At 34.8% G+C, this 15,523-nt stretch overlaps 1 protein-coding gene across 1 annotated transcript; it reads left to right on the top strand.

The window, feature by feature from the left end:
• Nucleotides 1–422: 422 nt before the first annotated feature.
• On the top strand, nt 423–1,854 carry LOC132310269 (uncharacterized). Its single transcript, XM_059808460.1, has 3 exons — nt 423–686; nt 818–1,043; nt 1,201–1,854. Exons 1-3 carry the CDS (start codon nt 462–464, stop codon nt 1,620–1,622), a joined length of 873 nt encoding a protein of 290 aa, XP_059664443.1. The 5' UTR covers nt 423–461; the 3' UTR covers nt 1,623–1,854.
• Nucleotides 1,855–15,523: the final 13,669 nt, after the last annotated feature.

The following is a 15,523-nucleotide window of genomic DNA, read 5'->3' as shown; positions in this document are numbered from 1 at the left end:
GGTCCCATTTTCAGTAGATAAAGACTACATATTAAACCTATTAGGATAAGTCCACTTGTGCCAAGCGTCAATTGATAATTGGAATAGATTTCATCCAATGGTTCCCCACTAACTCCAAGGATTAGGATAGCCTCGAAGATCTATTGTTAGTTGTTGTTATTCTAATTTCTAATTATTATTATATTGGGAAACAATGAAAAACCTTTCTAGACCAATTATGATTTATTTTGGGACATGTTATCAAGAAGCGATTTTCAAGCTCGCACCATTGGCTATGCTGACATGGAACCAGCTGTAACACGTTTCTAATTGTGTCGATGGTTCGATCGTCCACCTCAGCTTTGTGGGTCCCATCGAAGTCAAATCTTCTACTCCTATAAATACATTTACATATCCGATCCAGTCAGAACATCGTGGAATGCCCAACTAGAATTTGGTAATTGAGTTTAGGACATTATTAGATGATGATGGCCGGAGCAACCGCAAAAGTTCCGATGGGTAGACGGAATGTAGACACTTTCATGATTTTTGAATTTTTGGAGGAAGGGGAAGAGCTGTCCGAAAGTTCGTGCAACTCCGGATATGAATTTAATGGTGACGATTTTGTTGACGAGGATGAAGATGAGAATGGTTGCAACGTTGAAGAAAAGAAGGTTTTTTGGGAATCACAGCACGAGCTTCTACAGGTAAACTTTAATATTTGATAACAATGATTTTGAAATTTGAATTTTTTTTTTTTTATAAAAAATTTCATGTTTGAAACATGTTAATTTTATTAAATTAATAAAATTAGTCATTTTTTTTTCTTTCTTTGCAGACGAATTTACGTAGATCTAGTTTGCTCGAGTCCCATATTAGGCAGGCCACCAAGGCTGCTTTACGGGAGGTAAATACGGTGGGTGTCAGTTGTGTTTGTCGGAAACCGGTGGCTGACGGTTGCCGGAATTGCCTGCTAAGAGAAATCTCCGATCGCCTTCAAATTGCAGGTTACAATTCTGCCATTTGCGAGTCCAAGTGGAGGAGCTCACCGGACATTCCATCAGGTACAACAAGCTTTTAAACAATCATTTTTATCTCATTGAAACCATAATTCAAAATGACAAAAATACCCCTCCTGTACAATTCAATAATTTGAGTACACATGCAAGTGTAATATATATATATATATTATGCGTGACCAAATTTTTTATGATCCTCCAGGGAAACACACATATATGGAAGTCATGGACAAGTCAAATTCCAAGAAACGAGAGGTGAGAGTGGTGATTGAGTTGAATTTTCGAGCCGAGTTTGAAATGGCGAGAGCTAGCGAAGAATATAACCAGTTAATTAGCCGATTACCGGAGGTATACGTGGGTAAAGCTGAAAGACTTGAAAGGGTGATCAATGTGTTGTGTTCAGCAGCTAAAAAATGCATGAAGGAGAAAAAAATGCATATGGCTCCATGGAGGAAGCAAAAATATATGCAAGCAAAATGGCTCGGTACATGTGAGAGAAAAATGGCGCCAATCCAACCGGTGCCACAATTGGAACGACCTCTGAAACAGAAGACATCGATGCTAACCTTCGATTTGCTCGAAAATTTGCCGGGGTTGCACAGTACGGCGATTCAAGTTGTGTGATAGATTAATTGTACAGAGATTAATTGTGAAGAATACTTTAGACAGTCGCGATATCTGTAGCACTGGTCGAGAGTTTTTTTGTTCGGTTACTAATTTGTCCCCAAGAATACTTTAGACAGTCACGATATCTGTAGCACTGTTCCAAAGTTTTGTTTCATTATTAATGTTGTCCTTATGATTAATAATTAATAGTTGTTTATACTAATATTTATACATTTTGAGAGTTCAGCTACTTGTTTAACTGATCTTAACTTATCTTGTTAGTTGAAAAGAAATAGAATATGAGAAACTGAGAAAAGAAATTAGCTATCGATTTCTTTTACCCATAAATTAGGAAAATCCAGAACATTGTTTGGGTATTTTATATTTTAGCTTGAATATTTTAGATTTGTTATTAGTCGACTAGGAAGGGAAAAATAAAACCGTGGAAATAAAAAAGGGAAAATTACCTTATAATTCTACCTTTATACTTTAAAGATAATTAAGTATTATAAAATTTTAATTTGAACAAAAAAATCCTACTTTTAAAACCTTCCTGATTTATCCTTATTGTCCTAGAAGGATAAAAGTAAAAAATTAACATCACTATGAAACCCTATCTAAAACAAAGGATAAATTTGAAAATCGCCAATGCATAAAAAAATATTATTAAGATGCTCAATTATAATCACGTGCTTGTATAGTCTATCATATTATGTATTTCCTACAACTTCCTCAGATAATTCTGATCCAAGAAAATAGTGTGTTATGAGAACAATAATCTACATTTGAGATGTGCTAATCCAACGCTGTGCTGTCTTGTCTCAACCCCACTCGAACTTCTCTCGAAGAGAGTAACCCACTGTCATCATTTCATGATTAATTTATTTTGAAAAAAATATACCTTGAAGTAGTCAAATAGAACGAAAAATTATTTCAAATTAAACTTGTACATTCTTTTGATGTTTAATATATAATTACAAGCGTTGGTTGGGCGGAGTCAAGAATTAAATTTAGGAGCACAGAGTGAAAAAAAAAAAAAAAAAATTCAATAATTACACCAATAAATATAGATTCAATAAATTAAGAGATAAAGAAGAAAAATTACTCAAAGGTCAATTTAAGAATGATAAATAGTTAACAAAAAATTTAGAAAGGAAAGAAAAATGAGAGAATTTTGAAAAAGAAAAAAATTGGAGTTTGATTCAAAAAGGAAAATTTGACTTTTTAAAAAGGACATTAAAGGAATTTAAAGAGAAATTAAAGAGTAAAAAAGATAAGAAATACAAAATTTAAGTGATAATTTTAGAAAATTAAAATTTTAGGGAGGCATTATATGAATTTTTTCATATATACATATAAAAATATATAAATTTATTATATATTTTATAGTAAGCGGGGCTAGGCCAGGAGGCACGGCCCCCTGGGCATGCACGGGCTCCACCCTTGGTAGATTTCATTGGTGACATGACTCACAACTGAGAACAATAATCATGCTCTCCGAGTTATTTCTTCAAATCAAGAAGCTTATAATTCTTGAAATGTAAGCATGGTTCAATTGGAACAATGGCAGCATGTCGATCAGTTAATGCCTCCTCCACCTCCTCATCCCTCGAGTTACAATGCAGCTGGTCAAATTCAACCTCCTCATGTCAATAAACAAAAAAAACTCATTCGTCGTGACAACGACTTGTGCTTGATAACTGCAAAATGATTTGTAAAACCTCAATAAAGAAGGGTCAATCGAGATTCAAGAATTCTGTAGTAGCAAAGAAACTGCTAGTTTCTGTTTAGGGTATTTGGGACAAAAAAATCATCCCAAAAGGTGCCTAATCCGTCCTTAATACCTTTAAAGGACAGCAGATGCAACCGTCCCAGTATGTAGCATCCTAAAAGCCAATTAAGGACGGAACAACTTTTTGTCCCAAATGACTATTTGGAACGAACACCTAACTTCCGTCCCAAATGAGTCATTTGGTTGGTGTTCCATCCCAGACGGAACTTTTTTCTGTCCCAAATACTCATTTGGGACGGATTGATTACTTTCTATTTCTGCTATTTTCATTTACCTGCTCCGTCCATTAAAACTAATAAGAAACTAGATATCATGTAAACACAAATAAAAAAACTAAATTTCATGTCTATATAAATAAAGATGCTAAATTTTATTGGCCATTAATTAAAAAAACAATGTACAAATCATACTTACATCAATTATGCTTAAATCATCACCAAATAACATAGTATCTAGACATCAATGTTTGGAATACATTTATCCAATAATAGAAGAGTAAGCATTGATCTATTGGTGAATGAGAGTGAAATGGTGAGTTCAGAGCAAACTGGCTAAACATTAGTGGCTACAAATTATAGAACAGGCTGCCAAAGGGTCAATAAAGCTACTACTACTGCAAAACAGGGTCGATATGCGCTGAACTATGTGGACATGAATTGAGAGGACATTTTTTGATATTCATGTTAGGAAACGTGCAAGTTTTTAAAACTTTTTGAGGGATTTGCAATCATAAATCTTGATTCATTACATGGAGACAAGTTTTATGCAAAGATAAATAAAATATGATGCATAATTCAATAAACAGATTGAATACTTACATCAAAGGTCTGAGTAAACCTTTTAAACTTTCCTCTAAAGTGAATGTTCTCACTTATTGTAGATCCCTTTAGTAAGATCCTTTCTCCTTATTTTTTAATTATTATCTTCCCTTTAGGAATCACCAATATGCCTTGATGAATGGCCTTGGAATCTAGGCTGGTGGTAGCCTCCTTTAGAAGAGAAAACAAAACCCTAAAATCTAGAGAGAGAAAGTGTATTCCTTTTTCTTGTTCTCAAAGTCACACCTAAAATATACATGAACTCATGTATATATAGGCAAAATAAAAATAAGAATAAAGAAACAATAAATCATTCTCCATCTCTAATTTAACTTTCTCAATCCTAACATGACTCTAATATCAACTTTGGCTATTGGTGAGAATCCTTTTGGGCTTACTATTTTCTTGGCTCCTATAAATTAATAATTGGTCCGGTCCATTAAACCATGGACCCAATTCAATTAATTCATAAATTAATTTCTACTCCACTAAAAGAAATTAATTGCACTCCAATTAAATAGTAAATAACCTCTAAGTCAATGTTGCACTTTGACCCCTCTATGCTTAATTATTTATCAAATAATTAAAGCCATCAATCCGACAACATAATTAATATAATTATTTTGTTACCTTTGATTATTTCCGGCTCGATCACAATAAAATATTTATTTGACAAAAAATAATAATAATATATTAAATAAATATATATAGAAAACATTTGTCTAAAACATACGAAGGCCTTCGAATTTAATTTGTGATCAACCATAATCAAAACAAAATAAATACAAATAGCACTGATGCAAATATTGAGAATATAGACCTCTAATTATTAATTACATAACTACCCAAAGTGTTGATCTAAGGATCCCGAGGTATCCGCCGAACAAATTAAAGTAATTATTAATTATTAAAAAAGTCTATACTTCTCTCATGCTTGAGAGTCAAAAGCCATGACTGTGATAGAGAGCAATTGCATACGACAGCTCTCGCAATATATCTCAATCTATCATGGACTCGGTTTAAGTCTTAACTAATTAAATGTCCATCCATAATTACCGACTTTAAACCATTTATGATTACTAATTTATAACATAATATTAATTGCCATTACATATATATAAATATATTTTGTAATCAAGTGGACACAATCAATTCCATAATGAATCGAACAAATAAGACATTCCATTCACCAATTGTATAATGCTTTAATAATAATATCCAGATAAGAAACCATGACTTTTACAATCCAAAATTAGAATTTGCTATGCTAGGGCACACATATCCTAACAGCTCCCACTTGCACTTATAGCCAATTCGAATCACATCTAACTCCCATGTTCTCCATATGACGATCAAACATCTTGATCGGTAAAGCCTTTGTGAATGGATCAGCAAGGTTATGTTCCGATGCAATCTTGTTCACAAGTATATCTCCTCGCTTTACTATATCACGAACCACATGATGTTTCCTCTGAATGTGTCTTGTTCCTTTATGAAATTTTGGGTCCTTGGTTTGGGCTATAGCTGCACTATTGTCGCAATGAAGCGTCATAGGCCGATCTATGTGCTCCACAACCTCCAGTTCAATTAGAAAGTTTCTCAACCAAACAGCTTCTTTTGCTGCCTCAGAGGCTGCAATGTATTCTGCTTCCATGGTTGAGTCAGCAGTACAACCCTGCTTGACACTCTTCCAACTAACTGCCCCTCCATTGAACTTGAACACATATCTAGATGTAGATCTCCTGGCATCAGGATCTGATTAAAAATCAGAATCCGTATATCCGACTGGAACCAGATCATCACCTCCATAAATGAGCATTAGATTCTTAGTTCTTCTAAGGTATTTTAAGATATTCTTCACAGCTGACCAATGATCAAGTCCAGGATTAGACTGATATCTATTGACAATCCCTACAGAGTAGCAGATGTCCGGTCTGGTACAGACCATGGCATACATGAGACTACCAACTGCCGAAGCGTATGGTACCAGCCTCATTTGCTCAATTTCCTTATCAGTCTTGGGAGACTGATCATTAGAAAGAGCCAACCCATGTCTAAATGGCAAAAACCCTTTCTTAGAGTTTTCCATTCCAAACCTGATCAGAATTTTGTCAATGTAAGACTCTTGAGACAAACCTATTTTCTTTTTAACCCGATCTCGCATAAGCTTGATCCCAAGAATATAACTTGCTTCTCTAAGATCTTTCATCTCAAATTTATTGAACAACCACCTTTTAACTGATGACAAAGCCTTTGCATCATTACCAATGAGTAAGATGTCATCAACATATAAAACGAGAATCATGATGACATTACCCTATTTTTTCTTATAAACGCAAGGTTCAAACATGTTTTGTTCAAAGCCAAATAATTTGACTGCCTGATAAAAACAAATGTTCCATGTGCGTGAAGCTTGCTTAAGTCCATAAATAGACCTATTCAACTTACATACACAGTCCTCACGACCTTTAACCACGAAACCGTCTGGTTGCCTCATGTAGATGTCTTGTTCAAGATGGCCATTTAAAAATGCCGTCTTAACATCCATCTGCCATATCTCATAGTCATAATAAGCACTAATGGCCAAAAGAATGCGAATAGATTTAAGCATTGCAACTGGTGAAAATGTATCCTCATAATCAATACCTTCACGTTGAATGAAGCCTTTGGCAACCAGTCTAGCTTTGAATGTCTCAACATTCCCATCCATTCCTCTCTTTCGTTTGTAGATCCACTTACAACCAATGGGCTGAACCCCACTAGGAAGTTCTACAATATCCCAGATTTTGTTAGAATACATTGATTCCAACTCTGATTTCATGGCATCTTTCTAACGATTTGCATTTATATCGGTCAACGCTTCCGCATAGCTTACTGGGTCCGACTCATGCTTATCGGGGACGGCCTCATAGACCTCACCCAAAAGTGTGAGTTTTTTGGGTTGGATGATAGTCCTCCCACTACGCCGAAGGACCGGTGCAGGAATCGATGTACTAGATGATGGTAATTCAACAGGGACTTCTTGTGTCTCATCATTCTCAGTATTTATATTAGGTGTGTCCACAGGGGGTATATTTGACGTGCCAACCATCTCCTCTAACACTATCTGGCTACTAGGTCTGTGGTTCATAATATAATCCTCTTCCAGGTAAACAGCATGAGTGCTGACAATAACCCCTGGGATCATAAAATAATCCACCTCTAGTGCCCTTAGGATAGCCAACAAACAAACATGCATCTGATCTTGCTTCCAACTTGTCTGCTTGTTTCTTTCGCACGTGTGCTGGACACCCCCATATATACATGTGATTTAAACTAGGTTTATGTCCAAACTACAGCTCATATGGCGTTCCCGAAACAGACTTGGATGGAACACAACTCAAAATATACATCGCTGATTCTAAGGCTAATCCCCAAAATGATAGAGGTAATGTAGCAAAACTCATCATAGATCTAACCATATTAAGTAAAGTTCTGTTTCTCCTTTCTGCCACTCCATTCTGTTGAGGGCAGTCAGGTGCGGATAACTGGCGCACAATACCCACATTGACCATATGATCCTTGAACTCCCCTAAGAGGTATTCATCTCCTCGATCAGATCGAAGTGTTTTGATAAGTTTACCTAATCTACGCTCCACTTCCGCCTGAAACTCACGAAATTTTCCATAAGCTTCTGACTTGCGTCGCATTAGGTAAATATATCCAAAACGTGAATAATCATCAATGAAAGTGATGAAGTACTCTAACCCTCCTCTCGCTTGGGTGTTCATGGGACCACACACGTCTGTGTGCACCAACTCTAATTGTTCTTTGGCTCTATATCCTTTGGCTGAGTAAGCCCTTCGAGTCATCTTTCCTTCAATACATGATTCACAAGTTGGCATAGGCTCCTCTGCCTCACAAGGTAATAAACCTTCTTTAACCAACCTTTGAATCCTATTTTGATTGATGTGACCCAATCGTAGATGCTAATGATACAATGAGTTTGGAGAAATTGCTTTTCTGTTAACATTCAATCTAGATGAAGTTGCATTTAATTCATAATTTTGCATTTAATATGAGCTAGGAGTTAAAACATATAGATTATCTTTCAATGCACCAGAAGTTATAACACAACCATTTAATTTAATTAAAACATTTTTTCCAAAAGTAAAAATATAATTTTTGCAAACCAACGAAGAAACTGAAATTAAATTGTACCTAACATTTGGCGCATAAAGACAATCTTCTAAAATAAGACTCCTCCCACTATCAAACTGCATATGAACCACCCCCACTGCTTTAGCTTCCACCTTGGCATTAGATCCCATATGCAAGTATATCTCTTCTTCATTGAAGCTTCTGGACTCCTGGAATCCCTGCAATGAATTGCAAACATGATTAGTGGCTCCAGAATCTATGCACCAGGAATCTATAGATTCAACCACATTACATGCCTCAACAATGAATATACCTTTTCCTTTGCCTTGTGTGCGAAGTATTGGGCAGTTAGGTTTCCAGTGACCCAGTTGACCGCAATGGAAGCAGTTTCCTTCGCCTTCAACCCGCACTTTCTTCTTTCCCTTATCCTTTTGGATTACTTTGTTTGGCATAACCACAGTTTTGGCACATCCTTCTTCTTTTTCTTGCCCCTCCTCTTGGGCCTAGAAGTGGATGGTCCAGCAGACTGAGTGTAGTTGATAGATGCACCCTTGCTTTTGTTTATCCCTTCAAAGGTTACCAACTCATTCAATAGTTCAGCGAGTGTGTACTCAAGCTTATTCATATAATAATTAACCCTAAAAGAGTTAAATGAGTCTGGCAATGAAGCGATAATCATGTCAACCTGAAGTTCACCATCCAAGTTGCATTCAAGGATCTCCAGTTCATTTAAAAAACCAATCATTTTTAAAGCATGTTCTCGAACTGAAGTACCTTAGACCATCTTAATGGTCATCAAATTTGTTATAGCATTTTGGCGTGCACTCTTACCAATTTGCCCAAACATTTCCTTAAGGTTAATCATGATGTCTGTAGAAGTGAGATATTGAAGATGTTGACTTTGGAGTACATTCAAGAGTGAAGCAAGAATATAGCACCTAGTCATCTCATCTGCTTTATTCCATTTCTTAAAAACTTCATACTCCTCAGGAGGATCCTCAAGCAAAGGTGGAGAAGGTCTAGGAGTAGTAAGCACATAATTCAACCCCTCATATGTGAGTACAATATCTAGTTGCCTTTTCCAATCGATATAATTAGGTTCAGTTAATCGATTTTCTTTTAGTATGTTTGCAAGTGGACTGAATGGACTAGTCATGATAAATCTGAAAATAAAATCATTCATACAATAAATAAAGTGAATAATAATAATCATGCAAGTATAAAATAATCAATTAATTGTGGGTCCCTTAACCACATTGCATGAAAAATCGGACAATCAATATGCTAATAACTTATCCAGTTGGCGGAATTCATTATTGCTTATTGACGAGAACAACTCATTATTTCCATATCTATTTAGACAATGCCTTATCTATATATATGAAATAATTCCCGATTAGATTTAGCGTTTCTAAAATCACCTAGTATGGACCACTCCATTGGGGAGCTAATACTATTGATTTTAGATTGAGTGTATAACATAATTAATGCTCCAACGAAAAATCAAATATTAAATATATTGCCATTAATAGCTTAGACTCTTTAAATCATGCGTAGAGCCTTATTTTTAAAGATCTAACTATAATGGTTATAAATATTTTCGTGAGACCACCATTCTTGTAATCTAGACTCTTTAAATCATGCGTGGAGCTTTATTTTTAAAGATTTAATCACAATGGTTATAATTACGAAGGCCATGGGGTAATGTATAAAAAATCCCCGCTCCCACTCAATTTTTAATAATATAAAACTAGGGTTTTCAATTCATGATTTAATGCATGCAAAACGCCTTGATTTTAATCCAATTAAATTTAGAAAATATATGGATTTTAAATGATTCACTAATATTTAATTTGAGGTAAAAAAATAATTTACAAAAATAATTTTTCTGTTTCCCAATAAATGCCCTCAAATTAATTAGCAATCTAATCCAATTTATCTTCATAATTTAATTAATATAAATCAAGCCATTTAATTAAAAAATCATGGATCCAATGCATGAACAATTATAATAAGCATTAAATTATTCCATGCATCAAATAATAGACAGAAGCAATATAAATGGCCAATAGATTCAGCTTTTAACATTTAAAAACTATTCATGCTGTACGGGCGTCCTTCAACTGTCTGTAAACACCCATAGGAAGCTTGTACGCGTCAGGAGAAGCAAAACGCCGCTTCGAACGAGCCCGGAGGACCCCACACACGCTGACACATGCTCCCACGCGCCCCCACGCGCCGGTACGCGCCTGGGGCGCGTGGGACGCGCCTCCACGCGCCTTCACGCGCGTGGAGAGTGATACACCCTTGGCTGGCGCGTGAGATCCACGCGCCAGCTTGTCCTCTCCTTGCCACTTCCTGGCGCGTGTGGAACACGCGCCAGGCTTACTTTATCTGTGCCACACCTGATCCGGGCCACCTTTGACGCCCCTTTTCGCCGCCGGCGAAGCTCCGGCCACCAGAAAAACGCCGAAAAAATTCCAAAAAATCCGAAAAAATCCCAGAAAATTAAATTAAGCCTCAAAAAATTTCAGAAAATTACTTAAGCATAATTTAACCCTTTCGGACCCTCTTGAAGCTTCATAGCATCCTTTGATGAATATTACATGGCTTTAATAAATACTTACAATTTGAAATACAATGGAAAAAATTAAATTACATCATTGAATTTTCAAACGGCTAAAACAAAGCCTTAATTACATTCATCTAAAAATAAAATTACATTCTATATACCTATAAGCTTCATCCATGGCCCAAACACACATCATCATCCATTCACAATTATACATACATCATCATGTATTAATATATATCAACATAATAAATCATACATCAACATATATCAACAATTTTATATCTGTATATATAATTTGGATCCATGAATATGATTTTTATAAACACATGTTCTCTAGTAATGAATCAAACCATGTGCTCTGATACCACTGTTGGGAAACGTGCAAGTTTTTAAAACTTTTTGAGGGATTTGCAATCATAGATCTTGATTCATTACATGGAGACAAGTTTTATGCAAAGATAAATAAAATATGATGCATAATTCAATAAACAGATTGAATACTCACATCAAAGGTCTGAGTAAACCTTTTAAACTTTCCTCTAAAGTGAATGTTCTCACTTATTGTAGATCCCTTTAGCAAGATCCTTTCTCCTTATTTTTTAATTATTATCTTCCCTTTAGGAATCACTAATATGCCTTGATGAATGGCCTTGGAATCTAGGCTGGTGGTAGCCTCCTTTAGAAGAGAAAACAAAACCCTAAAATCTAGAGAGAGAAAGTGTATTCCTTTTTCTTGTTCTCAAAGTCACACCTAAAATATACATGAACTCATGTATATATAGGCAAAATAAAAATAATAATAAGGAAACAATAAATCATTCTCCATCTCTAATTCAACTTTCTCAATCCTAACATGACTCCAATATCAACTTGGGTTATTGGTGAGAATCCTTTTGGGCTTACTATTTTCTTGGCTCCTATAAATTAATAATTGGTCCGGTCCATTAAACTATGGACCCAATTCAATTAATTCATAAATTAATTTCTACTCCACTAAAAGAAATTAATTGCACTCCAATTAAATAGTAAATAACCTCTAAGTCAATGTTGCACTTTGACCCCTCTATGCTTAATTATTTATCGGATAATTAAAGCCATCAATCTGACAACATAATTAATATAATTATTTTGTTACCTTTGATTATTTCCGGCTCGATCACAATAAAATATTTATTTGACAAAAAATAATAATAATTTATTAAATAAATATATATAGAAAACATTTGTCTAAAACATACGAAGGCCTTCGAATTTAATTTGTGATCAACCATAATCAAAACAAAATAAATACAAATAACATTGATGCAAATATTGAGAATATAGACCTCTAATTATTAATTACATAACTACCCAAAGTGTCGATCTAAAGATCCCGAGGTATCCGCCGAACAAATCAAAGTAATTATTAATTAATAAAAGAGTCTATACTTCTCTCATGCTTGAGAGTCAAAAGCCATGACTGTGATAGAGAGCAATTGCATACGACAGCTCTCGCAATATATCTCAATCTATTGTGGACTCGGTTTAAGTCTTAACTAATTAAATGTCCATCCATAATTACCGACTTTAAACCATTTATGATTACTAATTTATAACATAGTATTAATTGCCATTACATATATATAAATATATTTTGTAATCAAGTGGACACAATCAATTCCATAATGAATCGAACAAATAATACATTCCATTCACCAATTGTATAATGCTTTAATAATAATATCCAGATAAGAAACTATGACTTTTACAATCCAAAATTAGAATTTGCTATGCTAGGGCACACATATCCTAACAATTCAAACATACCATTCACAGTTGCCTTCAATCCAATAATGGACTCCCTCACATCCAAATAATCAAATGCCTCTGATAATGATTAGCTCACCATATTGTCCTGCATTATCAAAGAAGTGAATGAACGACCATCAAACAGAATAACTGAATGCACAACCATCAAACAGAATAAATGACCGCAATGCTAAAATCTAGACAACAAACAATACCAACAGATTATCAACATTTAAGCTAAACAGGGATTTATTATGACTTATCATAGAAAATCTAGCTTAGCAGCTAAAGTAAAACAACTAAGCTATATATTATATGTCATTACTAACATTTCTTTATTTCACAAACATTACACAAACTTAACATCCATTTACATCATTATTGGATCCCAACACCCACCAGAGAGAACAAACTATGCGCCTAAAACTTTAAAGTTGAAAATAAACAATCCCAATTGATACTGCCTCCTAAGCTCACATTGACAACCTTTTAGAAATCAACATTTTCAAGCCAATAATCAGTATCAAGTTTGACAATCATTAATGTAAATAGTAATATTTAAATAGTCATATATCAGTAAAATACATGTGACGAAAGAAGTAACACATATGCTAGAATGCCAAATTCGGTGAAATTTAGAATAACAATTGTTGGGGTTGAAATCCGCTACGGCCTGGTACTACACCGTTTCCTGTAAAACAAAGACGACTAAGTCAAACACCGGTGTGATGCCGGCTGTTGTCCCTCCAATGATTAAGTTAGTGGGGTTTAGAGAAATAATTTATATCGTAATAGTTCAAGTAGGATTTCTTTGTGTATATCTTATTCCAGAGTCATCTCATATTTATTGTCTCTTGTTGATATAGTCGGTTGACTTTATTAAAGATTAGGTTTATTTTTAATAACAACTTCCCTTATTCTTATTAACGGAATATAGTCATTCTTATCGTAGACTCTGTCATCGTTCGAAAGTCGAAGAGGTTTGGCGGCTGGTCAACATTTAGTTGCCTCTATTGTTAGGTCAAGGTAGGTTTATTTTTCTCTATCAATTGTTCCCTATTTTCGGGTACGTTTCGGACCAAGGAAATAGTGATTAATATGTATATATATTTTCTTATATTTTATTTTTACTACAAATCCCCTTCCAAATTTTAGTAGGACTTTTTCAGTAGAATTTTATTATTACTCAAAAAGGATTTCCTTATAATAAAAATAAATAAATAAAAATTTATTTATTTACCTCCGGTTTTTTTTTTTTTTTTTTTTTTTTTTTTTTTTTTTTTTTTTTTTTTTTTTTTTCGCTGTTGTTGTTGTTGTTGTTGTCTAAAATCCTTTAAGTTGGATATTGACTTTGAGTTTCTTATGGATGGTTGTAGTTATTATTGTTTTTATTCGGATTCTCTCAAACCTCAAGTTGCGAGATACGTAGTTGAGTCCAGTCGTCTTGGAGAATCCTCAATTAAGGATGAAAATTTACATAATTGTAGATTTAAATATTTCATTCCTTCATCTATTCACCTTCACAAACCCAAACTGGGTAGATGTTCTTCTATTCGTTTGGGTGAGGTATGCTTTTTCGAGTTGACTTTCATTATTGGTTTGCATTTTTCGATTCATCCATTTCTAGAAGATTTACTTTCCTATCTGAAAATAACTCTTTCTCAAATTGCCCCCAATTCATAGAGAATTATTATAAGGCTGTTTGATTATTTGGGGAAAGTGTGGCAATGGTCGCCTAACAGTAAATCAATTTTTGCATTTTTATTATCCTAAGAAAAAGAAAAAGGATAACTTTTAGGCCTGTTTAGTAACAGGAATAATTCCTGTTTTTTACTACCAATTCCTAAAATGTAAAGTAAATAGTAAAAATCATGTTTATTAATATAATTTTACTTTCATTCTTTTAAAAAGTACTTTCACATTTAACAAAGGAAGGAGGGAGTGAGAATTTGTTACTTTCTCTGCTTCCTACACTGTGCACGAAAAATACTTTGTGTTACTATAGCATTCATTGACCCATCAGCCCCCTTGTATCACCCATTCTCACCCGACCATCATCCACTTCCTTCTCTATCATCATCTTCTCAAACCACCCACTGGCGACAATAGAAGACACCCACCCACCGGCGACAACAGAAGACACCTCCCTCCGGCGACAACGGAAGACACCACCTACCGGACTTTCCTATCAGTACTGCTCTCTCTCTCTCTCTATATCTGGACGAAGATAACACGATGCTGACGAATTTCACCACCGAAATTGGAGTTTTTCTCTTTCTCTAAACCACTATAACTCGAAGTCTTTCTCTTTCACTCAACCACTGTAACTTGGAGTCTTTGAATCGTAGTCCATTGAGTTTGCAATAGTTTGTTGGGGCTTTGTTTGAGTTTGGGTTTTCTGGGTCTTTTGTTGGGGTTTCTCTCTCTAAAACTCACTTTCATACCTCTGTGTAATTACTGTAGTCAAACCCAGATTAAACACTTTTTTTATTTTTTTTAGAGAGGGAGACCCAATTTGGCACCTGTATACAAATGTATGTATATATATATATAGAGAGAAAGAGATATATAGATGTTTGATGTTTGATGGGTTTTTTTTAATGCTCAAAATCCTTAGAAATTAGTGTGACAATGGGTGCTTCCACAGTAATACTAAAAAACAAAAGGAAATAGCGTAGGAGATGCAAGCAGGCTTCTCAATACGGGGAGGTTGGAATCTATTAAAAACACACGTGTATGGATTTTGAGCTTTTGATTCTTGTAATACACAGAGAGAGAGAGAGAGAGAGGGGGGGGGGGGGGGGGG

Source organism: Cornus florida, unplaced genomic scaffold (genome assembly GCF_030987335.1).
Source record: "Cornus florida cultivar Cherokee Brave unplaced genomic scaffold, ASM3098733v1 CherokeeBrave_3.0.0_Hap2_Chr05, whole genome shotgun sequence".
In the NCBI taxonomy this organism is placed as follows: domain Eukaryota; kingdom Viridiplantae; phylum Streptophyta; class Magnoliopsida; order Cornales; family Cornaceae; genus Cornus; species Cornus florida.
Note: the sequence above shows the minus strand (reverse complement) of the source record. Positions and strands in the feature narration are given on the sequence as shown.